Genomic DNA, 26,902 nt, shown 5'->3' on the forward strand with positions numbered 1-26,902 from the left:
GCCACCGCCGCCGGGGCGCCCCGCGCTGCCGCCGCCGCGCTATAAGTGCGGGCGCGGAGCGCGGCGGCCGCCGAAGATGCGCTGGCAGCCGGGGCTGCGCGGTGCCCCGCCGCGGTCGCCTTGCGCGGAGGAGAAGAAGAAGGAGGAGGAGGAGGAAGAAGAAGAAGAAGAGGAGGGAGGCGGTGGTGGCGGCGAGGGGCGGCCATGAGCTGCTCGGACGTGGCCATGCAGCAGCCCGCCTCGGCGGCGTGCGGGGCACCCCGCTATCTGGCCGGCGCCGTGCCCGCGGTGGGCTGCCCGCAGGTGAGCGGCGAGGGAGGGAAGGGTTGCGCGGGGTAGCGCGCAAGTCGTGGCGGTGAGGCGGACTGGGAGGTGGTGGAGGGTCTTTTTGGGGGGAGCTCCCCCCTTCCAAACTTAGCGGGCTGCATGGCGCATCGCTGGCTGGCCGGGGCGGAGGTCTCCGCCCCGGCCAGCCAGCGATGCGCCATGCAGCCCCCGGTCTGATTTGGAGATGCGGGGAGCTGGTGAGGGTGCCCTAGAGCAGCAGAGCCTGGTAAGACTCTTTTTTTTTTAAAAAAAAAAAAAGAAAATATTTATTTTTCCCCAAATTTCTTGTATTTGGGGGTGAGTATTGGCTTGCTTGACTGGAGTGGGGAAAGGGGGCAAAAAGTTCTATCTTGCCTTTTTTCCTTCCCCCTTCCTCTCCGCCGTCGCTCCTTACTTGACGAGCCTCCCCGTTCGCCCGCTTTGCCGGCAGAGAGCTGCGCCTTTGCCGTCCGCGGGCGCGCACACGGGCGGAACCTCCGCCGGCGGGAGGGGACCCGCGCTGCTCCCCCCGGACGGGGCGCGCCGCTCACCCCGGCTCTCCTGGAAGATCGGCTCCGGCGAGTTTCCAGCTTAATTTGGTGATCAGATGTATTATGTTTATTTTTTTATTTTTTTTTATTTTTTTAAATGAATCAGGAAATTCTTATCAGGCTGACAGCATTTTTAGACTATGCAGTGCGTGGGTGAAGTGGGACTAATATTGACTTGGCCCTAATGTAGTCATCTGAGAATACATTTTTTGGTTGTTGCTGCATTCCATAAGGTTTTATCATTATTATCCATGAAGATTGTTTTCTCCGTACATGGGAAGTGACCCCTAGTATCAACTTGCCTGGGAGACATGAATATGGGCTAAAACATTAAAATTCCTATCGTGTATTATTGGTTTTTTGCTTTACTGTTGGGAGAGAGAGCCCCTTTGCAGAAATGATACCCCAACGAACTCTTCCAGGTTGCTTACGTTCCCTGTAAACGCGGGCTCTGGACAACTTGTGAGTTTTGTCTGTTGAAGCGTGCCTTCGTTATTATTCCTTCTCTAATTTAGGTCACAGCTTGCAGAGCCTTCCATCTATATGATAGTTTTACTTATGAACTTTGGATTTGAATATCTGGAGCTCCAGTTGGTAGCCTGTGTGATTTGGACTGAAAATAAATAAATAATCTCGAATAACTTGACTCTTTGACTAAGAGACCTAGAAGCAGAAAACTGCACTTGAAACTTTGATGAACTTTTTGATATTTAACTCTAGGTGATTGACTGCATTTCTTTTCAAGATCTGGAGTGTAGAGCACATAGTACGTTAAAATCTATTAAACAATCAATAGCAGCTGTGTCACACTCAAGTGCAATTGCTTTTTATTTTTAAACAGAATCATGAAGTTTCTCTATCAGCTGAAAGCAGCACTGTCTGTGAAATGTCCCAGAGGCATCAAAATGAACTCTAAGTTTCTTGAAATTTCATTTTAAATAAACTGAGTTCTTGTGGGTTATGCTGTTTAAGAAGAGTGGAGGTAGATGTGCAAGGCAAGAAATGTAGATAGCTCTGTTAAGCCAGTACAGCTCCTGAGTCGTGGCCAGCACAATATATCCCATTACCAACAAAAAACATTCTAAACCTTGCTACCCTACATGCTATTGACAATTTGTTTTAGTTAATCCTGCGTGCGCCAATTTTCAATAAATATTTGGAGCTGGAGGGTCTTCACAAACTAATCAGATGTCAGACTAGAAAACTGAGCTGTCGTTGCTGAACTAAGAATGTCGCACCCTCTAATTCTAGCAGCTGCAAACTTTAGTGCAGTTTATGTATTTTTTCTGAATCCTATGCTTTTAAAACATTTTTTTTTTTTTTTAAAGTAAATATAGAATGAACTCTTCGTGCCTCTGTAGTCATAGTGGAAAGATTGACTGTTTGGATAACGTATGACATTTTGCAAGTATCTATTTCTTCAGAATTGTCCTGTCAGGGACAGTTAATCAACTGGTAAAGGACATAAGAAAGAAGGATGAAGAATCTGTTGCCAGGGTTTTTTTTCTTCTTACACATGTGTTCAACATGTAAGACTCTCCTGCACTCTTCGTGAGAATGATGACCATATTAAAGAATGTTCTTCTTTGCCCAAATTAAAACTGTGGTTTAAAAATAACAGTGAGGGAAGATGAGTTAGTGGAATATCTTGAAAATAAAGCTCTGCATTGGAGCTGATGAACTGGTGCTCACCCTTAAAATATCCGAGGACTCCATTGAAGCATTTTTCAGTGTTGTACTACTCTGGTGTCTTTCAGTACTTGGTAAAATGTTTTGTTTTCTGAAAGAGAAAGCTTTTACGTGCTATGCTCTTGTTGGCTTTCCTTTCCTTCTCAGTGCGAGGAGATATAGATGTGTTATTCTAACTAAAACGTGTGCATCTTCATAGATGTTTGTAATAAATCTGCCACAAACATGTAATTGGCTATGCCAGCTTTCAGTATCGGTTTTGTGTCCTTTAAAGAGCAAAGCAAGCTCCTTAGCTGTGGAGCTGCTGTTGCAGATGCGTAGGCTCAAGTTCTGGGCCACGGTGTCTCTCTGGAGAGGTAACCTCATCATGTTTCTATAGGTCGCGTGCTGCATACGTGGGTCAGGAGAAGTGTCTCCAGCAAGCAGCTGGCATTGTGTCACTGCTCTGCAGTCAAAGGGATTTGAATGGTCGTAATTTTATTTTATTTTATTTTATTTTATTTTATTTTATTTTATTTTATTTTATTTTATTTTATTTTATTTTATTTTATTTTATTTTATTTTATTTTATTTTATTTTATTTTATTTTATTTTATTTTATTTTATTTTATTTTTAAGTAACATCGCTTTTAAATGATGTACTAGCATGCACTCAGGTTGTGCAGAAGTGACATCATTTTTTTTAAGGGAATGATCCATCATGGCTTTTTAAAGTTACCCCACTCTGGAATTGTTCCCACGTTTATGTATCTGTAGTTTTCACTCCCTTAAAATCACCTCAGAACTGATTTTTGCCTTGCACAAAAATGCACAGTTTCTGGAAGCTTAGCTTTCACCAATCCGTAGCCAAGAAAGACCTTGCTGGCAAATTAATTTAGATGGGATTTTTTTTAAAAGCACTTAGTGGACTGAAGCCTGAATTCCTATTGAATGTTAATGACAGTGGAGGCTTAGCACCTTAGATCTTTGAGATTGCTCAAGTCCAGGGTGTTTGCTGGAGGGAAGTGAGTGGAGTATGGATATATACATGCTCACACAGTGCCAGAAGGAACTGACGAACATGGGACGTGGCCCTAATTCTACGGATAAATCGGGGTTTCCATATTCCTTTGCCAAAAGACAGAGCGAGTGCGTGCCGGCATTACAATGAGAACTCGTTCCTGTGCCTGGTAAGGAGCCGTGCCTGTGCGAGTGTAAAGCCCTGCAGAATGGTGAAATTAAAACGCTCTTCATCGTACGCTTTCCTGAGGGGCTGTGCAGCTGTAGTTTTGGCTTTGCTTTAGGTCGGCTGAGGGATGGGCGTAACAGAGCTGCTCATTCGAAGAGACTCTGGAAACACATAATCAGTGAAGAATCTGTTGTGTTCTTGGCACACAAGACATGCCGTGACAGCTCGCCGTGCCCTGTCAGTCCAGGTATAGCGAGCTGCGGAGCTGAGGCTAAGGTAGCATTTGCCCTGGCTCTGAGCTTAAGACCTTTGAAATGGGAAGTTACAGTAAATGGTGGTTTTGGAATTCCTCCATGGTATGGAGATGTAGAGAGCTAAGCCAACACCATCCTTGCTAAATCAATTCTTGCATGAAGAGTCGTGATATGCTCAAGTCAGGCTTTCTGCTGGCAGTGCTGTAGACAGGCTTTTTCCAGATAAGGGCTTGTCTCCTTTAGCAAATTAGGTCACTAACTCAGCTCTTCCTTTCAAACTAACGACATCGCAGACAAGGACAAGTCGCCTTTAAGGTTGTGTCAGCTGGCTGTGTATGTGCTGTAACTTTGTTTTCCAGTAAAGTTCTTTGTTTCACAGGACGGGCTTATTGTACCGCTTATAGCACGTGGCAGTCCGCCGTTTCTAACACAGCGGATAACAGGAGGAGATAAGCTTCGCGCTCAGTTTTTGTAGTTCCGATGCTTTCTCTAGGCGTGCTCGGAAGCCTGGTGGTTGCCCTGCTGCTGACTTCACTGGAAACTGAATCGGACCTACGTAACTCACCTTTAAAGGCTACTCTCAGAATTGCAGGGGGCTAAGTTTTGCCCTGTGTGGGGGCTTTTGTTGGTTTGGTTTGTTTTGTTTAATCCCACAAGAGGCTGCTGATTTAAAAAATTTAGCTTGCTTTACTTTGTTGTTCTGACTGGGACCAAATTCTATTTGATCTTCCTCTATCTATGTAAAAATAGAGCTTTAGACTTTAATGGTACACCTCTGTTTACATGTACAGCAAAAGATGTATAAATTCATTCTTTTTCCACCACATCTCTCCATCAGCAGAGCACAGCAGGAGCTCCAGGCTCTGCTGCTGCAAATCCAGGAGCTCACCTGAACGCAAGCATGTGGCTTTGCTCTTGGCTTGCTCATTTGCGAGGCTAGAAGTTAGGATTTCAAGTTTTCAGGGCATGCCGTAAATACCGCTTTCAGGCCCAGCATTCCATGCTCTGATTGCTTGAAATCGTCTTCTTCCTTGAATACTTTCTGTGTTATCAGTAGGAGCCTGCTTGGCAGACAGCTCCACAAATGGAGGACTGTCCGAGATTTGCCTCAAGTTTGTTGCTGAAATTCCTTCTCAGAAGCTTATGTCGAATGACAGCCTTTTTCTCAGGATAGGGTCATATAGTGTTTCCTCAATAGTAGTTACTCTTTATTTTTGGTTCCTGTTCTTTCTCTCATAATGGAAAATCTGTAACAGGTGGCTACAGGCACACCAGACTTTCATGCTTGGGAGCATAAAGGACCATATGCTGTATGATGGCATGTATGGAGATAATAAGTTGGAGGAACAGGCAACCAGCTTATATGTAAAATAAGAGCCGGCCTGAATTTTCGATTCAAACTTGGCTAAACTAAAACTTTCTCCTTTCTCAACTGTGCTCGGTTGTTTTTCTGGTTTGCTGCCTACTAGCTGGTTTCAGCTGGAAGTGAATTTTTTTCAGCTTGTGAAGAGGAATGCTCTGACATTTTTACCAGACACCCTGGGTGAGATCTGGGAGCCTTGAAGTCAGTTGGACTTTTGCCATTGGCTTTAATGTGGCCAGAATTTCACTGCATGAGAACCATTTTGCTTGGTTCTGGATAGGGTATGTCAGAAAATAACAGGCATCTTCAAGACAGGTTTTTTTGTGAGATTTTGGACCATGTGCTTTCTTGATCTAAAAGCAGTCATTCTGCCTCCAGAAGACAGAATGATGCTTATCCCGGATAAACCTTCTCTTTAATATTGCCGTATTAGTGGTGATTTGTTATCGACCTTTAGTTTCCTTTTGTTAGACAACTTACAGTAAGAGTTTAAATTCTCTTTGGAAGAGCCTGTTTGTGAATATATGAAATAACAAAAATGTTGATTTAAGCTGAATTCAGCCCATGCTGTACAGCATTATTTACCCAGAGGTTGTATCATTCACCCTTCAGTCACAAACTTAGTCTGTTATCTCAGGTGGCATCAGGTGCTGTAGACACTGGATTTCCCTATTTCCCAGTATGCTAAGCTGACTTTTAATTCTGTGTTCTGGGTCTTGGCCAAGATGAGATTCTGTGTGTTTGTTTTGTTTTGTTTTTCAGAGGCTGCTTAATCTCAGTCTCTAGTTTGTAAGGAAGGGAGAGGTGGAATTCATGAATATATGAAAGCATTAGAGATCTGAACATAGGCAAGAAATACGTTGTGTTTGGTCAGAAAATGCTCTCTATAAAGATATTACAGATGCTGTTGGCTGCTTAAATATATGCCAGAACTGTTTGTATGCAAAAAGTACAAGTGAAACTGGGCTAGCCCAGATTAGTTATCAGAAACCTAACCTGTTTTTTCTTTTGTTTCATCCCGTCTCCCTCACCGCCACGGTGGTGGGACAAATTCATTTAGCAGTTGATGATCTTGCATGCTTTTCCACTCACACAAGCGTGGTCAGAAATGCTATGAGAAGATCACTGGTAAGGTCAGAACAAGTAAGATGGAATTTGTGTGCAGGCAGGGTATTTTAAGGGAGTTAGAGGGAGAAAAAGCATTATTAAAGGATGTATACAATGAAAAGGGTGTATATACGCTGCATACAAGGAAAACTTGAGTCACTTCATCTCACTGTAGTCTCTTATTTAAAGAGTCTTATAATTACAGGCTGATAATTTCTTCCTGAAACACAAATTAAGTAGATCTGTATCTGATCACAGACTTGATGCCGTTTTGAAAAATCTTTTAATTTAGAACTCTCATTCTTTGCAAAAAAACTCAGCACAAACCACAGCTTTTCACTGTAAATAACTGCAGTCTGTACACAAGGCCTTGTACTTGTCCATCAGTACTACCATCTCTTTTTAAGTTCAAAAAAAAAAAAGAAAAAAATCAGATTTGGTATTTTCAAAACCAGCAAGTACTCAGATTATCTTGTAATGACTATCCACAGACTGGAGGGAAGGGAAGAGAGTTGAGATGGAAAATGAATTAGATTCTTAGGCTGTGGAAGGGGGAACATTCCTGCACAGAGAAGCGACTCTGGAGATAAGTTTTAATTTCCTGAGCTCCAGTCTCTATATAGGAACACTGAAAGACTTCCTTCCTGATAACTAAGTCAAGCCAGGGGCTATATTAAACGATGTGTTTCTGTATATAATTGCATGCTTGTATGTGTATTTGCATACTCACAGTGTAAGTACAAATAGTGTACCTGTAATGATCGAACGCAACTTTTAAAGTGTGTTGTTAAAGTATTCAAGGTCTGGCATATACACTGCACCTGAGATGTTGTAATATATCAATATCTATTTAGACTTCTCCAAAGGATCTCTTTTCTACTTTGTCTCTATGTAAAAAACAAAACCCAGCCGAAAACAAAAATGAAAAAAATACCTTCCCCAACCACTCGTCTTGCATTTCTAAGAGGATCTGGGTTGTGGTGCATCTTTAAGAACAATCAAGTCACTGAGGTAGATGTGTTACAGATTTCTAAAGCATGTATCTCCTGTGTATGCAATATTATAAGCATTCTGTCTTCCTAAGGTCTTGTCGTTCTGTGATTACTTAGGGAAAAACATGAAGGTCGCTGTAAGTGATATCTTAGCAAGCATTTCAGGAACAAATATTAGGAGGCTTTTTCTTTGTTTGTTTACAGAAGGCACAAAGCATTTACAAAAATGTATAGGCCGCCTCAAATTCTGCATTTGCAAAAATTAGTTTCAAATCCTCAGACTATGTTCCATTTTAGCAATCAGTTTCTAGTAAAACTTTTTATTTGCTATTTCCATTGTTCTTTTTTTTTTTTTTAATGTGAATCTGTCAGTTTTTCTTTATGTATTATAGGATCTCAGGATAAAACTTTAAGTGAAGAACAGATTTACTTGAATTCCAGACCATTATCTGAATATTCCAAACTGTAAAATAAAATTATTTACATCACTCATTGCAGTTCATATAACAGCATCGAAATTAAAGATATTACTGAATTGATTTGTACTTATCACTTAACCTACTGTAATGACAGATCCATCACTTAATTGCTATGAGCTTTTGGTATTGTCAGCAGCTTTTTCTTACAGTTATTTTTTTAAATAGCCATTCATAATTAAGACTCAGCCCCAGAGTATTTGTTTCGTATCACAATGGGAGAATTTGTATTGGTTTATACAATTTTAAAAAAACTCCGCATGTAAATATATCGATGGCATACAAGATCGGAAAATGACTTTCAATTATTTCTAATTTAGACAAGCATACTTATTGTATAAATGGAACTTTATAGACTGTGTAGTTGTTTAACTTTTTCTCTAGAACAACTTTGGAAAAAGGGAAAAAAGCCATAAACTTAAAGAGATTCTGATGGTGCTAAAGTGTTGCCAAGCAAACCATAAAAGAGAAGTCAAACCATAATTCTACAGAAAAGCTATGAAATACTCCTACATATGTGCTGTAGTTGTTTTTAGGTTCCTGAAGCTGCTTGTGTGTCAAGTCAGATGTGGAAATGGCTAGCTAGCTAAAAGCTATGATTCCTGCAGCTTGACTATCGTGGGGAGATTTTTTTTCTGTGACACAGTTGTGAAGTGGAACATCTGAAAGATATGTTCCATGCAGAATGGATCTTCACACACATTTATTTTGACATTTAGGCTTGATTTGAGAGAGAGAAGATTCTGAAATAGCCATTCACAGATGGCTTGTGCGGGTTTTATTTTTTTAATATGCTTCTCTGTGTTTTTGGTTTCGGGTGGATTTTTTTGCATGTGTTTGCAGACTTGTCAATCCCTCTCTTCCCCCATATCACATGTTTAATTTGTTACGACTTAAATTTTTGTCCTTTTTTCCAAAAGCTGATATTTAAGAAATAAAAAGGAAAAGGGAAAAAACACAAACCAAACACCTCAACCCCAAAACAACAAAAATCCGCCTCAAATTAACCAAAAAAAAAAACCCCTCCACTTCCTCATCACCCTAAGGTATAGCTTCCTATGATAAAAATTTTCGTGGCAGTGAGTGAGAATTTATGTATTTCGCGGACTTTGATAATACAGTGGAAAATTTTTCAGGAATCACCAAATTCTTCCATCTTTATGCCTTCAGCATGGAGTCCAGAGGGCCAGGTACCCTCAACTTAGGGAGCGCAGCCGACAAAACCTGGTGCACGTTCAGCTAGACGGGTGAAATGCAGACGTTGTGTATGTGGCCACCCTTCCGCGCGGCTGGACTCGACCTCTGTAGCCCTTTACTGATGGGATTATCCTTTCCAGGTGGGAGTCAGGAGAGAATTGTTAGAGTTTGTCTGTTTTCCGTTGAAGGTATTGAGTAAAAGCCGTTGCCAGTAAATTGTGGTTGTGAAATGTGCCTGAGAAGCAGGTCCATCTGTGTGCAAGGAATAAAAACTCTAAGTGGCGCTGGTAGTCCCTTCTTTGTGAAATGCTGGTGCAAAATATCCCTGTATTCCAACTGTAATTATGAAATGAATATTCAGTGTATTCAGTTATTTTTCTTTAAGGAAACCGGATGCTGAGCTTGCCCTGAATGCCATCAGTGATACATTTCTTGTTTATTTTGTTTTTAATCCCAGAAGAAGTTAACTGTATACAACAAGATGCAGGAGTCTCTGGAAGTGACCCTTCCCAGCAAGCAAGAGGAGGATGAGAAAGACCAGCCTGCCGAGATGGAGTACCTTAACTCTCGCTGCGTCCTTTTCACTTACTTCCAGGGAGACATTGGTTCAGTAGTGGATGAACACTTCTCAAGAGCTTTGAGCCAAGCCAGTAGCTTCAATCCAGAAACTGCCCTTACCAAGAGCAAGGCAGCACTAAGTCCTCTGTGGAGAGGTAAGAGGAGCAGTAACTTGCTCTCCGTGGTGTGGCTTTCTTGGTCCGTGTCGTGGTAACGCATATTGCATTACAGCCGAAATTTTGCCCCTCTGTGGAGGTGGAAAAATCCTCCCTAAATTTGAAAGAGGTGAGGAGCTTCTTGGGATTGAGTGATCTGAAGTGTTAAAGCAGGAAAGAGGCGCCAAAGATGCAGAAGAAGCAAGCATCTCCCTCTCTTGCAGAGCCTGCAGCTCTGCCAAGGTCTGGAACGAATGGGTCACAGCTCACGTGGCTTCACAAGCATCTGCTGCAAGGTTGGAGGCTTATTTTTAAGCTCCAAGTGTGAAACTTGGCCTGAGAGGCAAGAGCAAAGCTGTTTGGGATGCTGGCCTTGGATGCGAGGAGACCCGTGCAGCCTTCTCGGGTGATTTTGCCAGGTGATTTATCTGCGGCTGCTTTCCTGCTGGGGAGGAGCCAGCACAGGCTGGAATAAGCTCAGGTGCCAGCCCTGGCCTATGTGGCTGCAGCCATGTGTCGCAGTGCGTGAAGCCTGCCCAGGGTCGGAGCTCCCGGGAGAGACACAGCCATTGCTACTGGCTTCCCGTGTGGAAAATGGGGATGGCGTTACTCTGCTTTTGAGCCAGGCGTAGACGCCTGGAAGGTGCTGTGAGGCGTTTGAATACTGCCATAGCGCTCATGTAACGCGTGTGGGCACGAGCAATGTAACAAAGAGCAGATCTTGCCAGATGAACTCGGTAGACCTTCCAGATAAGATTTCAAACTTGGTGACTGGAGAAGGTTTGCCGGTAAGACGCTATTTCCGTTTTGTTGAATGTGGCTGTCTGGGCAGTTTTTCAGATCCACAGCTGCATTATTTCTGATCGTGTCCTTATGTGGACTGGCAAAAGGGACACGAACTAAGTATCGTGACCAGTGGCCGTGCAGCGTGTTGGGTGAGAGAGATACTGTGAGGATCCTGGTAGGAGTGGTGGTGTTCGTAATGGGCGATGCTGAGGTGAGAGTGTATTGATGAAAGTCACAGATAATAGAGAGGGACGGGATTTTTGGAAACCACTGTGAAGAGAAAAATAGCACAGAAGGACTTGCTTTCCAGAAGGATGATGACAAATCCGAGGAAGTTTAAGCAAAGGTCAGCACAAGCGGCTAGGGAGCTAGAGGAATTTATGGCTTGAGCCGGGACCGTTAACGTTAATGGGGAATTTTCCGTCAACTCGACTGAGCAGGATTGAACCTACGCTTACTAAAAAGGAGAGTGGAGCATTTATAAATGGCCTAGACAGGCTATAAATGTTTTAGAGATGGGATCAAGACAGTCCCCAGAGACCCCATGCCTAAGGCAAGCCCTCTTCTCAAACTTGGAGGCATACCATGGATGGGGTTGTGTGTCTTCTGCTTGGCCCCAGATGTACCCTGCTGTTTTTCCCTGGCCTGCCCTGTGGTTGCACAGCCCTTCCCAAAGGACTCTGCAGGGAATGGGGTGGCCTGGCATAGGAGTTCTTCAGCCACGCTGCCTCCTTGACCCGGTGTGGCCCCTGCCATCGGCGGGGAATGAAGGTCTGCGTGTCCTGAAATTCTTCCGGGAATAAAGTAAGGGGATATGGCCTCTGCCGTCACTGCACCTGCCGAAGCGATGTGAAGATCCCCAGGGAGGCTGCTGGGCAGGGCTGCTTGATTCTGCACTGTGGTCACTGAGAAAGCTGAGTATCTGCTTCTCCAGAGGAGAGAAACTGGCCAGAGTTTTATCAGGCTCAAATGAGTTTGTGAAACATGCCTGCTTGAAAAAAGTGGGGAAGGAGTGATGCTAACACCTTGGTCTTCTGTTTCATGTACAGTTGTCAAAGATGCTCAGTTACAGCAGATGGATGTGAATTTGTATCTCATTACCTAAAGAAGTTAAAATATCATTAGCTTTAACATCTTTTATAAATAACTTTCACAGGAAGTCAGAATTTTTGTAAATAAATTACTCAAAGATAAATTAAAAAAAAAAAAGCTTTTGCATTTGCAATAGCTGTTTTGGAAGGTACAGATTTAAATAGAAAGTGTGTGGGCTTGAAAGAGCTACTCAGCTCCTCAGCTCACTGTTATCTCTCCTTTACCTGAAAGGACGGATTGGTAAAATTGTCTGCCTTTTTTTTTTTTCATCTTGTTGTGTATTTTCTTTTTTTAGTGTCCTGATGGAAGAGCAAACTGTAATTTTATCATTAACATAATATTGTGGGGTTTTTTGTTTCTAGGAGAGGCTTTGCTTATGTATAGTAAATAGAACCTGTTGTCCTGAAAAGAGCAAGTTTTTGTCCTTTGTATGTTGAAAATACTGATAAGTTTAGGTTAAAATGAACTTCAAAACGGACTTTTTATAAAATATAGTTCCCTGCAACAAGCTCCGGTAACATGGACTTGGAATATTCAATTGTAGGTGTAGCTACCCAAAATCTTTTGCAGGGGCTAATGAAACTAATGATACCTTGAAACTAATGTTACCTTAATGGTGTATTTATCAACATATTTTTCCTAGCTGAAAGTGTTAGTTTTTTTTCTTTCTTGGGTTTTTGTTTTGTAATTTTTTTTCCTCCTGCTTTAACTGAGAAGTAATGTTGTACTACAGAAAATTCCATGCATTGTCTTCTTTACAGCATGTGCGCTTTGGCGTGTTTTCAGCACGTTGGCCAACCACCATGAACATTTGCATTAGTCACCACTTCGTGGTATCTGAGATGTAGCCATCTCCCTGCCTCTCTGTACTTAGGATAGGAAATTGTGGTAACTGTAGTATCTATCTTGGCAGACAGTTTTTGTTAAATGCCTCCTTCCCCCTCTTGAAAGTCCGTGGAAGCTGCCCAGATTATTATTTTTTTTCTTTCTTGAGGACAGTGCCGAAATGACTGTTTCTCCATTGCCGTGTCCCATAGAGGCCAAGTATCTGACATGATGGTGTCTGTTAAGGTAATTCGTTGTGCTCACTGTTTTAAAGGTGAGAAGGAAAGGAGACCTTTCAAACACCATGGAAATGTGTGGTGCTTGAGAGTTGTGGTTCAACACTGAGATGGTTCTTGTTGATGGGGTTGCTGCACACTTAATATTTAGCAGCATCCTCTGTGAGCATATGAAGTTTTCTTGCATGTTCATATAACCTGGATGGACTCTGTATCTCCACTGACATGACTTGACCTTGACCAGTGAGGTTGGTCTCTGCAGTTACACTCAGCTGGTGTCTCGGTGGGGGCTGGTCCATGACAATTTCTGACAGTGGTAATGGCTTTGTGAAATGTGCACAGGTTTGAAAAATGGAGATGGCCAAACATGTTTGCTGTGACCTAGGCTTGCTGCACGCTTGGTAAAGCCAAGCTGGTGTGCAATCTGGATTGAATTCATATTGACAAATCCAGTGGTTTAAAGTGCTCTCTCCTGGTATTAAAGTTGTCCTTCAGATACTTTGTGGTTTTCTGTGTTTTTTTGAAGTGAGATGGTTTGAATTTAGGGCTTTTCCATGTAGATAACAGCCAGATAGTTTCCAGAACCTCTTGATTTACAGAGATTAATTTTCCAAAACACTGGCAATGCATTGTCAATCTGTGCTCCTCTGTTAAGCCATGAGGAAGACAATAGACTGGACATGAAGAAGCTTGGTTTTGTTTTTTTTTTTTTTGTCAGCCCTGCTGCCAACAGTGTAAGCCATGTACCCTCTCTATTTTAGCCTAATCCTTTGTAACAAGGAACAATTTACAAACAAGGCACAATACCAATTTTGGAGGGGTGCTGAGGCTTCTGTTATATGCTTAAAACTCTCTCCAGTCTTCTGAGATGAATTACAAGAGAAATACATTGCTAAAAAAAGAAGCAACCTTTTGGAGAAAGCCATGTTGGAGTACGGTTTGCTAGATAAGCTTGCAGCCTCTAAAGGGGTTTGGCACAAAAAGAAGCGCTCTATGTTCGTCCGTAGCGGGTTTGCAAAGTTTATTTCCCATATTGAAAGTTAATAAGGCTCATTTACTTCCTAAATCAAAGCTAATTGATGTACAGAAAAATTACTATGATTTCAATGGATTTTAAAACAGATACATGAATATCTTTTTAAGAAAACACTTCTACAGTTTTTGCTTCCAAAATGTTTTTGTGTAAGCAAAGTTCAGAGGTAGGAGCATTTGAAGAATATGTTCATTCTCAATGGTATCTTCACCCAAGTCTCGTTCCAGTTGTTTGTGAAACAAAGCAAAACAAAAGGTCATTTAAAAAAAAATTAATATAAGTATTTTTGTAGACATTATATGAGGAACAGAGGTTTCCTTACCTCGTCAAATATTAAACTTCCCTGGCATTAGTTCTCCGTAGGCTATTTTTATGACTGCTCTTTCATCAGAGGTAAAGTCCTGTATTTTTATGTTTCCATCTTTGACTAAAAAAACCCTATTTGAGCCGAGACATATTGCATGAAGCAGTACTTTCAAACATGAGCTGGCAAGAGGATTGTGAGAATGGAGATGCCAATACTTTCCTACACATCAAAACCACTAACCGCTCCTTCAAAAGAGGAATTTTTAGAATGTGATTTCATAATGTAGAGGTATTGGAATCCATTTAAATATAAGTTGAGACCTAGCTGTAAGAAGCAGCAAGTCTTTTATTTCTGACAAAAACTTCTTTTGAGTGCATAGATGATTCTTCTTGTCTGATCCTATTGGGTACAGGGAAACGTGATACATTCTATAAGGGACTAACATAAGATGTGTTAGATACGATCTTTATCCCATCAAAGCATGCAATTAGTTTGAGAGCTAGGATTCTTCCTTTCAGCCAAATGTCTCATATTCTGCAGCGTGACCTGGTTCTCTGTCCTCAGAAGCATTTACAGCCACAACAGCTGCCTTTCTAAATGATATGTTCTGGTCTATTCAGGAGTTAGCATCTCCTCATAATTCCTGCACCAAGATCTTGAGAGGGCTGTGAGTCTTCAGCCTGGATAAGAGAAGTCTTCTTGGGGGGATCTTATCAATGTGTGCAACTACCTGATGGGAGGGAATGGAGATAAAGGAGCTAGAGTATCCTCAGCAGTGCTTGCTTACAGGATTAGAGGCAATAGGCATGAATTAGAAAACAGGAAATTCCATCTAAACACAAAAAAATACTTCTATTATATTAATTATTGAGAGTGGCCAAACACTGGAACAGGTTGCCCAGAGGGGTTGTGGAGCTTGGATCTTGGTCGAAATCTGACTGGACATGGTCCTGCACAACCTGCTCCAGGTGACCCCGCTTGAGCAGGAGTATTGGACTAGATGATCTCAAAAGGGTCACCTCCTACGTCAACTGTCCTGTGATTCTCTAATTATTGGGGAAGCTTGAATTCAGTGTTACAAATCTGAAAGAGCAGGAAATCATTGTGGGGTTTTTGTTAGTAAATTTGTTGTTCAGCTTCAGTCATACATCATTTCTCTCCTTTACCAGAAAGCTCAACAATTTCAAGCCAAAGGAGCAGTTTCCCAACTTCATTTTGGACCAGCTCTTATCAGCCTCCTCCTCCACCATGCTTAAGTGGAGTACACCCTGATTTCCCTGTTACTGCACCAGGCACCTTCCCAACACCAGATCCCAGCAGCTGGCCAGGACACGGCCTTCATCAGACTGCCCCACCTCCTCCCCCTGCTGCATCTGAATCCTGGCATTATCCTTTAGCATCTCAGGTGAGCCCTTCGTATGCACACATGCATGACGTGTACATGCATCGCCATCACCCTCATCCACACATGCACCATCACCATCCCAGCTCGCACCGTGACCCCCGGTACGGGTCCCTGCTGATGCCTTCGGTCCGCGCAGCCAGGATTCCTGCTCCCCAGTGTGACATGACAAAGACAGATCCCGCTGCTGTCACCAGTGCTACCTCAGCATGGGCTGGAGCCTTTCATGGAACAGTGGACATTGTGCCAAGTTTTGGGTTTGACACAGGTAAGATGGTTTGATTGTGTCGGTGGCTTGTTTTAGCAGGAAGAACTTGAGCAAACAAGTGGGCTCCCTGCAGCTGGAGCAGGGCTTGTTCTCAGAGCCTTCTCCAAATATATTTCCAGGTGGGAATCCCTCCTGAAATTACTGTCAGGGCAGACGAGCTGTGAAACATCCAGCTCTCACTGCCTTTGCTGAGAGACCTTTGTCTGCCTTGGTTCCATTCAAGCCAAATGAATTGTGACATGATATGCATTTTTTTTTTGTTTAAATCTTGCAAGAAATGGTTAATTTTACTTCCATTTGGAATCTTCCAGCTTGTTCGGCTAGTTCATATGTGTGTTCACCAAAATATGACTCCAATGAGGACTGAACTAATAACTTGTCAGTACCTGAGGATTGCATCTTACTCTTCTAAATTAGAACAGATCTGCATTTCCTTCCTGTCTAGTATCCAGGTGTCACATCAAGAGTGGAAATGCCGGCCGAGCTGTGCTCACCATCAGACTAAAATCCTTTCTGTAGGTTCTAGGAAGAGGTCTGTGAATTAGATGCGTTTTACTACGGGGTACGTAAACTACACCTGCATCTGCGAGCTTTGACTGGCAGGCTCTCATCTCAGTGTTAGGAGCAGTCTAGCAGTCCTCACTCATTCATCACTTGTGACCAGGTGATGATGATTAACAGATTCCAGAGCATCCATCCTGAAACTCATATACACTGTTGAGGTCTCCTTTTTCTGCTTTGTATTTATCTGACCAGCAGCAATCCTCACAGATTGGTACTTAACATGTTATGTTAGTTGTTAAGGAAATACTAAGTTGCATCTCTTGTCCTTCTTCCTTAAGGTATCTGTTTGTGTTCTTAATAGCTCTAGCTAACTGATTTGCTGTGTAAGAAGCACTTACTTGCTTTGATCAGTGTGCAGGGGAACAAAGAATTCATGGAAGAAAAAAACCGTGTTTCTTAAATATGAAATAATATGAACCCAGAACTCAATTATAACTGAGCTAACTTAACACAGATCTCTCTCTCTTGCCTTAATAGCAACTGGGAATCAATAATCTCTTCTAAATACCATGCCACTTTCTGCCTCAAGAAATTAAGAAAAAGCTAATAGGATTCTTAACACTGGACAATTTTATATCGATTAATAACATTTCCAGCCATGCCAACGATACAAGAGGAATTACATTTTGTGCTTTGGCGTATAAAATGGTAATCTGACAAGACTGGGATCTCAAGTTTTGCCTTTCTGACAAATTCCATAGTGGGAGTGAGCTGCCTTCTCTGAAGCATGAGCAAATTGTCACCGCCACTGGTAGAGAGGATGAGCCCCCTGGTGTGACAGTAGCCCCAGCAATCCAACTCCACAGCTCTGGTATTTGAATTGTCTTTTGGGGTTGGAGCCAAAAACTGCGTAAGGGATTGTTAGTCAGGAGAAACCACTACTTAGTATAAGTATATACTGGCTTAGGGGTAAGTCCAGCCTAGGCTGTGAGTTGTTTCAGTGCTGGGCAAGTTGGTTTGCTTACTGCTACGTTGTAGTAGTACGTCTAATGAACCAGATACCTTTTCTCTTTTCTGAAGAGCACGGTACCTGAAAAAGGACTATGGGTTCCAGCACTGCCTTACAGGACTAATACAGCCTTTGCTTCGTGCTCCTTGTGAAAATCCCGGTGGAGGGCTACAGTTGGATGCTACTTTTATCAAGATCCTCATTTGACAGTGCTCATCAGTGGCTTGCATGTCTTGTAGTTGTCTACTCAGAGTGGGAGGCTGTGGAGAAAGCCTGAACTGTTAATTCCTGGCCCATGCCTGCTGCATGGGTTTTAGTCTATGAGTTCCTGTGGGGGAAAAGAAAGAGGGGAAAAGATGTGTGACTGGTTTGCAGGAACAGAGGATCTCAGCAGAGCAATGTCTCACTTGTTTGTGACTACTCAAAACGGCCACGCACTGAAACACAACAGCACAACCCCATCAGGCAGCCCCAGCTAGCCACGTAAGGCTTTGGAAACAAGGGAACAAGCAACAGAATATAGCAGGTAGTGGTGGCCTCTGACATTACAATTACTTGCTCTCTTACTCTGTATGCTCATCTCTCCTGTGCTCTCTAAGCAGAGGCTTGCTGGGAAGGGCAGGAGGGCTCTGAGCTCCCTTTCCAGCCTTGCCTACAGTTAGTAGAGTTGAGACAAATACTTTGGTGACAGGCATTCAAGGCCTGACCGTGGTGAAAAGAGGGGGCTTAGTTGCCCCAGTATTTTGCACGCATCTCAAGTGGTGTCGTCCCAGGGAAGGTGAGTTGCGGTGCTGGGGAGAGGAGGGGGCTGCTGAAGCACCACGCTGAGTCACATCCAGCACTCAGCAGCACAGGTGAAACTTTTTGTGCTTCATGTCCGCTCCAGCAGAGGATTATACTGGATAAATCTCCACGTTAGGCATAATTTCTTTATATTTGACTCATGTGAGACAGCAGTCTCATCAGAGAGGCTGAAAACTGAAGGTCCTGGAGAAGAGAAGGCTCCGGGGGCACCTTCTAGCAGCCTTCCAGTACCTAAAGGGGGTCTACAAGATAACTGGAGAAGGACTTTTCACAAGAGTGTGTAGTGATAGGACAAAGGGCAATGGCTTTAAACTGAAAGAGAGTAGATTTAGATTAGATATATGGAGAAATTTTTTACAGTGAGGGTGGTGAAACACTGGAACAGGTTGCCCAGAGAACTTGTGGTTGCCCCATCCCTGGAGGTGTTCAAAGCCAGGTTGGTTGAGACCTGATGTAGTGGAAGGTGTCCCTCGCCATGGCAGGGGGGTTGGAATGATCTTTAAGGTCCCTTTCAACCCAAACCATTCTATGATTCTAAGAATGTACTGGCTTTCTGTGGCATAAAAGTGGTTACTCCTGAGTAGGGTAAGGTCATAGTGGCAAGAAAACTTCAGTTCTGGAAGTCTTTACTCATATCTCCCTAGAGAATAAAAGAGGTCAACCTGTGGAGCTGTCAATATATCAGATTGCATGAGCTTCGGATGATTTATCTAGGAAAGCTCATTTGGTATATATGTAGATACTGCTTTTCAGAGCCCTTCAGATACAAAAATAATTATTCCCCTCTTACTGTGGGTCACATTTCTTGTGCTGCTGTCACATGCGATTATAGAAACATTTGCAAAATTCCTCACGCTTACGTGGAATTATAAGGAATGGCAGTGCCGGGATGAGGGCAGGCTGGCTGTAATCTTACGCTCTTCCAGCTACATTGTTGCATCTCTGCCATACTAAGCCAAATATTTGATCTCATGAATGGATGGTGCTGAATCACTTTAAAGGTTAGGAGGGGGTTCCCCTTGCATGCACGGTATAGTTTGGGAATTTATGTTTCAGAACAGATTGTGTGGGACATCAACGTATCACCAGCTAACAAAGTATTGATCTGAATAGCACATCTGTTTGAACTTACATGGTCCCGTTTTAGAGGATGAAGAGGGATTCAGCTACCTGATTCCCATTAATCGTGGCTTAATCTTCACATTGTGTGCTGCAAATTAACCCTTTTAGAAGCTTCTTTATTGGTGCATGTGGGATTAAAGAAAATACTAGTCTACATCAAAATCTATTAAAACCTGTTATGTTTGTGGCTGCTGGTATGCAGTGTCTTTCCAAAGCTGAAGTGTCCAAGCTATAGTGCTCAATATAAAAATATGTTTTGTGTCAAGTGTCGATATAAGCACAGTGATACAGGCACAGTGTATTTGTGCTTTAGGCCACGAATCCGTGCCCCGCCGATGTCAAGCAGAGCAAGGTCAGCCTCTAACAGCGTTGACTGCAATTCAGGGTGTACACACAGAGAGCGTTACCGCAGCGGCAATCTCACAGTGTCGGGGCTAAATCTTCGTGTTTACGTTAAGAGTGCGCAAGTTGAGCACTTCAAACCAGGGGGAAGGTGGGAATTTCTGCCTTGCAGCTGCTGGAGCTGGTGCCTACAGCCAGGGCTGTTTTCCCCAGGAGCAGGGTGGGAGGCTGCCCTGCACACCGGGCTCTTCGGGTGGTCCATCTGATCTGGCCGCGCTGGCAGCTGCCAGGCCTGTGGGCAGCCCTGTGGGGAGGAGAGCAGAGCAACGTGCCCAGCTACTGCAGAGCCTGGGAGGATGTCCTCCTCTGCTGTTGGGCACGTGTGCTGGAGGAGGTTTCCTGTAGACCCAGCACACCAAAAGCTGAGAAGGGTTTTGGTCTATAGAATCATCTGGTTGGAAGAGACCCTCACGATCATTGAGTCCAACCATTCACCCTGCACTGCCAGGGTCCCTAAACCATGTTCCTCAACACCAAATCAACATGGTTTTTAAACACCTCCAGGGATGGGGACTCCACCACCTCCCTGGGCAGCCTGTTCCAATACTTCACAACCCTCTCTGTAAAGAAATTCTTTCTGATATCTAACCTAAATTTCCCCTGGTGTAACTAGAGGCTATTCCCTCTCATCCTGTCATTCACAACGTGGGAGAAGAGACCGACTCCCCTCTCCCTGCAACTTCCTTTCAGGTAATTGTAGAGACTCATAAGGTCTCCCCTGAGCCTCCTCTTCTCCAGACTAAACAGTCCCAGCTCCCTCAGGCACTCCTCATAGGACAAATTCTCTAAACCCTTCACTAGTTTTGTTGCTCTTCTCTGAACCCGCTCCAGCACCTCAATGTCCTTCTTGAAGTGAGGGGCCTAAAACTGGACCCAGTACTCAAGGTGTGGCCTCACCAGTGCTGAGTATAGGGGAACAATCACTTCCCTGCTCCTGCTGGCCACACTGTTTCTGATACATGCCAGGATTCCGTTGGCCTTCTTGGCTGCTTGGGCACACTGCTGGCTCATATTCAGTCGGCTGTTGACCAGCACCCCCAGGTCCTTCTCTGCTGTGCAGCTTTCCAGCCGCACTTCCCCAAGCCTGTAACATAAGGGTTGTGAGTCTATCTTAAGATTGAGGCACGCATCCTTTATTGTGCAAAGTTTTGCATGTTGAGGTGCATAATTTTATGTTTAGGTGAATTAATTGCCATCCTCTAGTGTAACTAACTGTGGGAAGTCTGCTTTCAGAAATGCCCATAGGTCAGCATGTCGTGTTGAATACAGAACTTGAGTGGTCACTCTGCTGCCTCCAGTAGAGCTGTCTCTGTTCACACACACCCCATGAGTTTGTCACAACTCATTAAGTTTGTTTAGATGTTCCCACGGAACCTGCATTCTGTTTGTGTGGCAATTAGCTATAACGTTGGTGTCCCAGAGATGGGGAGTTGTGCTGGTGTGTCGACACTGGCTCATGCAAGGCAAGCCAGGATGTCTTTGCTAAGAGGAAAATGTTCTTGCAGCAGGCTGCAAGTGAAAGCTCTCGGTTAGGAGCAGGGCTGCACTTGGATGACATGTTAGGACTGCAGATAGCCTTGCCCTGAAGAAGACGGGAATGTAATGAGGAAAAGGTATGGAAAGTGTTCCATGTTCAGTTCTATAACTAAGGCAAATTTGGTTTTTCGGATTGTTTTCCATGGCTGTTCAGGCTTAATAGGTGTACCTTAAACCTCCTTCTTACAGTTATTTCTGTTTGTTGCAAAGACACCTAACTAGGACGGTTTCTGTTCAGCAGTTTTTTCCCTTTCTACCAGTTGCTTTTTTTAAAAAAAAAAAAAAGCTGCTAGGAGCCATATAACCTCTTTCTTTTCTCATCAGCTTTCATTGCCTCCAGTGTCTTTAGTGCTCCACTGGTGAACTTAAATGATTTCCTTACCCTCTTTTTTTTTTTTTTTTTCTAGTCTTCTTTGTTTAAACAAATTTGTAAACGGCAGGGGAAAAGTAGCATAATATTGGGATTGCTAACTTTGAGGGAGGTTTGAAGGACGCTAATAGCAGTTTATTATGACTCTGGCTGTGAATGATGTTGCCAGGTAAACAAGTAACTCTTAAGCAACAAGGGGACATCCTCATGGAGCAAAGAGCCTCTGAACAAGTTTTTATCGGTGAGCTTTACTTGAGGGATAGCCTAGTTTTTCCAGTCTAAAGAAATAGATGCAAGTGCATGTGAGATGGAGCAGAAAGCCACAGGGTTTGGCATATGCTATACCTGTGTCCTCTGATCTCCGTGTCTGTTCACTGCTGGACACATAAGTGTTTGGATGCTGCTTGGATATCCTTACACAGATAGAGCAATATGCTGACATCTTTTATGTGACTGTTAAACGCTTTGTAGCTTAACTTTGAAATGATGTCGATCATCATTAGAGATTTAACTGTTTGTACCCCTAAAACAAGGAGGTGGTGGTCAGATCTGAACCCATCATGCCTGTTAGGCTTTCTGAATATATAGTGATCTTCCTTTGTGTTTTGCTATGTGATCAGATATGGAAATGAGAGATCCATGCTTAGCATATGGATCTGTCAGTTTTCACAGGTTAACAATCAAATGAACATGGAGCTTCAATGGTTGCAACATCATTGAGGTCTGGATTACCACTTACATTAGTGGTGAAATTGGCCCAAAATTCTTAGCGGATCACATAGTTGATGCATTGGTCTTGGTACACGACACAGCAGGGCAGTATATAGTATGACACAAGAGCGGGACATCACTGCCTATGTAGCAATGATGATTTATAGTGGGAAGCGCACCTTCATTTCACAAAATGTGATTTTCTTGTCTCAAAATGTCAAGGGGCAGGTTTTAAATCAGCAAGTCTTAAGTGCCTTACTACCTCTTAAAATATGTGCCTGCACCTCTCTGCTTTCTACTTTGTCTATAGATGAGCAAGAATGTATCTTCTTTGGGAAGTTTCGTCCGCACCTCCCCCTCTATTGTCTGGATTTTAGGTATACGCCCTGTTGGGTGTAAATCTAGCAAAGATTGAATCCCTCTGGAGCAGAGAAATCCCAGATTATAACACAGGTTCCAAGTTTATAATGCGAAAGCCTCAACATAGCACCACATTTATTAGATAGTCCTCGCTCTTTATAAAGGAAAATGTTAGAGTAACTCATAACAAATGCAAGCTGAAAATCATTAATTTTTCCCATGTGGAAGCACTAGCCATTCTTGGCTAAAAATCTGACACTCTGTAGGTGAAATTATTTGGGTTTTTTACATGCTGCAGTAACGTTTCCCTTCTCTCCTCTGTAAGGTGAAATACCAGAGAAACTATGAGATCCTAAAGTGTCACAGGCCTTTTCTGAAACAGGTAGGGTTTGTGGCTGGCCTCTATCAGGGAAAATTATTCTGTTGCATACTGAGTTATCTATGCAGACCTTGCTGAAGGATTTTAACACGCCGTGCCATACTCCAAATGAGGCCAAAACAAGGAAGCGCACACAGGATTTTATCAGCATTCCTCAACTGCTTCAGCTAGTCTAATACTTAAGTGTGGTTTAAGCTTATCCCACATAAACTATAAAACTGGAAGCAATAGCAATGTTACTAACAAGGCCACTAGACTGGTAAGTTGTGGATTTTTTTTCTGCTTTTTTTTTTTTTTTTTTTTAGATCAAAACCTGTTTATCCTTACTTTGGTTGCTTGGGGAGGGGGAGGAAAAAGCTGTATCAAATTTTAATTTTTTTTTTTTTTCTGAAATGTAGGTCTGCAGCATCAGGACAAGAGCAAGGAAACTTCTTGGTTCTGAAGTTCAGATAAATTAACATCAGCTAGAGCTGGAGTCAGTGCAGCTGGGCGGGCGATATAACAGTCGTTGACTCCTTCTGCATGGGGCAAAGGACACACGTGAAGATGAAGAGCCAAATGTTCTGGTTTTGCTATTGAGCCTTTTGTTTGTAAGGCCGTTCATGGGTCCCACCGTGTTTGAAAAAAAACAAAACCCTAACTTTTCTTTTCTTTTCTCATCTGAGCCTGCTGCAGCTGGGCAACCTAACTCCTTTCTGCTCTTTTAACAGTGTTTTGTTTTGTTCAGCTTGATATTTTTATGAACAGTATCAATTGTCAGGAAAAAGACTCTCCCTTGACTACAGTGCGCCTCCTTTCAGGAATACAGTATTTTGTAGCTCTTTGTGCATCTATTTTTGTAGAAATACAGAAAGTTTGGGTAAGGATTGATGGGCTATTTTAGGATGACATATTTTTTTAAAAAAAATTGTAAAATTGTTAAGTTCTGTTTAAAGAACTTGCTCTCAGAGAAGCACTGGCAAAAAATGTATAAAATGCTATTTTTAGATGTCTGTGATGTGTTTGTGCATTTTGGTTTTTTTGTTTGTTACCTCAAATGTCTATCTTACCTTTCTTTTTAAAGATCTAAACTTTCCTTGTTTCCACATTACTAGATTTTGATGTTTTTGTCTTTTTGTTCTAGCTTAAGTACCATTCGCACCTAAAGTTTCAGCCAAATATTTTTCCTGCTGGTGTTAGATTGTAGTAAGGGTGTTTTTATTTTCTTGCTTCTAAAGGTGGCTTTGTGCTATGCCTAGTTGTCAGAAGCTTGTAAACACCTTTAGCGTGGAGCAAAGCCTGGGGTTACAGGAACTACATTTCCAAACCATCCATTTTTTCAAAAGGGACCAAATACTCTTATGGATTTAAATCAGACATGAGTTTGGGCCTCATCCATGATCCATTGAAGCTGTTGAACACATTTTCCTATGGGTGTTGTTTCAGGCCCTCCCAGTGCTCATAAACATCAGTATATTCTTATTTTGACTCACGAGGCAGGACTTTCAGCTAAGCCATTTCAACAGTGGTAACTTATAACATTGATTTTTCAGGAAAGAAATGTCAGTTTTATAAAAACGTGACTTGTGGAAACAAAGTGTTTTCAACTGGCCTGGTCTGTCTGCTGAGCACCTCAAGGCAAGCGCTGAAATTTTCAACTCCTGTTGGCTTCAAAATCTGTTTGTCTAACCTAAGGTTTGCTGTGGGCCTTACGGGACCCCAGCTGCAGGTCTTGAATGTCGTAAGAAGTTGCACGTGCTCAGCGCGCACAAATTCAGGCTTGGCTGCTGTCTGGGTAAGGCTGTGAACTCGGAAACGACCTGGCCACATCTCGCCACAGCTCTCTCCAAGGTGTTTGGGAAACCCCATTTCTGGCCTGGGTCTTGGGTCTGACTTGCATAATAAGGACGTTAGTTGAAGCCAAGGTAAGCATGATTCAATCCTGAATAAGGGCTGCAAGACGCCCCTTGACAGCCCCAGTGCTGGGATGGGCTGGAGCTGGGTCAGCCCCATGCCCAACCCTAGAGACTGCAGTGCCAGTGTCAGCATGTGCTTAGGTGGGGCTGAGCACAGGATCGGGACCTGGGTCACAAGGTCCTAGCTAATGCTTGGAGATGTTGCCTTTCTGCTCTGTGCACCCAGGGTCGCTCTGTAATATTTCCCAAGGTTCTTATAATCTATTACATTTCTGTTACCACTGTTTTCAGACATTGCTGTCTGAAAGACAAACCAGCTAAATGGAAACCAAGGCATAAACACATGGCTGAGATAAGAAATGGTTTAATTTTAAAGCAATGAGCATTGTAAATGTAGGTTTGTCAGGTGGAGACCACATGGATCTGCGTGTGAAAGGGGAGGGGGAGTGTTGGGACGTGCATGCCACTGCGAGGTTCAAGCCTCTCTCCCTGCACTGCTGCTTCTCTCCAGGCTTTTTGAACTTGATCCTATGAGGTGTAGAGCGTTCTCCCTTACCGTGTGAGAGGGCTTGACATACTGGCGCTGGAGGCATTAGGACTATGTCACAATTTGGCAAGGCCCCAAAGCGTATACCTTGCTGATCTGAAGTTTGAGACAGCATAAGAGTGCTAAATGGGCTATGCTTAAATATTACTTTCATATAGTAGGGTTGTAGTTTCTGCGTTGGAATGCTGAATTAAATGTGGTAGGTTTTTTTTCTCTTACCTTTATAGTCCATCATCATTTCTTTCTCTTAATAAATTTCATTCTTATGACAGTTCTATATATTATTGCTGCTCTGTTGGAGCTAGCTCCTCTATTTGTCGATGAATTCGTAATGCAATGGGAAAACTGTATGGGAAGGAACATAGTAATAGCTGTCACAATTCACTTTCTTTTCAGGATAGTATAGTTCAGGAAATATCTCAAAAATAAGAGTTCTGATTTAGGAATTTTGACACTATTAGAAATACTGTGAGAAAAAAAAATCCACCTTTTTATTTTTTTAAAAAAAATTTTCTGGACTTGGCAAAGCTGCTAGGCAAAGAGGCGATGTATCCTCTTTGAACTTCAGGGCTGGAGAGTTTGAGTGGCAGAAGGAGCAAAAGAAAAGGTAACATTTCTTTTTGAGGTGCAGTGTGTTTGACTTCCTGAAACAGTTGAAAGTCCAGCAAGAGCAGTCAGTTCGTTACCTTCCTCTTTGCAAGTTCAGATGATAAGGGACCTCCTCCTGTTCCCTATAGATGTCAAAGCAGAAAGGGACAGGAAAAAACAGGCCCATAGTTTGCACTGGAATCCCTTCTGGGTTGTTTTATTGAGTTGATGGGTAGTGGGGATGAATATGTGGTGAAGCTATTGCCTCTTCCACCTCAAGGACTACTGTTATGTGCCCAATTTCCACTGCTGAACCTGTGAGGGTGCTGAAGGAACTTGTGTTGCTCTGCAGCCTTTGGGAGAAAAGTTCCAACAGAAATCTGCTATCGTCTGTAGCCATTCATGCCCCAGTCAATCGACTTGGGAAGTCAAATGAATTCACTTTTTCCCCTCGGTCACTAACCGTCCACTCTACTAAGAAACGAGTTGAAAGTAGAAGCACAGGTGTGTAGCAGTAGCCCTGCTTTCATGTTTTACAGTTTGAAGGATAGGAAACAAAAAATCCTTCCCTGTGACAAACTTTTAAGTTAAATTCAGCAGATTTACTTCTCTCTCTCTCTCTCTCTCTCTCTCTCTCTCTGTCTCTCATATTCATGCACACTTATACACACGCACAAACGTGCTTATGAGAAGCAGATGCTGTGATGGTTTTGTTCTTGAAAAAGCAGGGGAGAGCTTGCTCGCAACGTTGCAGTTATGGAGTTATTGATGGCAGTGAAAAAGGAACAGGAATGTTAAGACTGCTCATGTTTCCACAGAAAGGAAAAAAAGGCCCTTAAAATCAGGTCACAGACAAGTTATGTGTCTTAACTCATTAGTAAAGGAATTGTTTCATTCTTTTTGTGTGTGG

The 26,902-nt window shown here is 42.9% G+C and overlaps 1 protein-coding gene across 1 annotated transcript; it reads left to right on the plus strand.

Annotated features, from left to right (window-relative positions):
* Nucleotides 1–204: 204 nt before the first annotated feature.
* Nucleotides 205–23,404, plus strand: VGLL3 (vestigial like family member 3). The gene is made up of 4 exons (XM_086631265.1): nucleotides 205–303; nucleotides 9,561–9,816; nucleotides 15,265–15,765; nucleotides 23,361–23,404. The coding sequence occupies exons 1-4, from the start codon at nucleotides 205–207 to the stop codon at nucleotides 23,402–23,404; spliced, it is 900 nt and encodes a 299-aa protein (XP_086487391.1).
* The last annotated feature ends 3,498 nt before the right edge of the window (nucleotides 23,405–26,902 follow it).

This window comes from Tauraco erythrolophus, chromosome 1, assembly GCF_009769465.1.
Source record: "Tauraco erythrolophus isolate bTauEry1 chromosome 1, bTauEry1.pri, whole genome shotgun sequence".
In the NCBI taxonomy this organism is placed as follows: domain Eukaryota; kingdom Metazoa; phylum Chordata; class Aves; order Musophagiformes; family Musophagidae; genus Tauraco; species Tauraco erythrolophus.

What these genes read in the sequence shown, in the direction of transcription:
- VGLL3 (XM_086631265.1), top strand. Translation starts at nt 205, where the DNA reads ATGAGCTGCTCGGACGTGGCCATGCAGCAGCCCGCCTCGGCGGCGTGC. An exon ending in ACTAAGTCCTCTGTGGAGAG is followed by an intron (nt 9,817 to 15,264) that starts GTAAGAGGAGCA and finishes CTCCTTTACCAG; the next exon opens with AAAGCTCAACAATTTCAAGC. An exon ending in AAGTTTTGGGTTTGACACAG is followed by an intron (nt 15,766 to 23,360) that starts GTAAGATGGTTT and finishes TCTGAAATGTAG; the next exon opens with GTCTGCAGCATCAGGACAAG.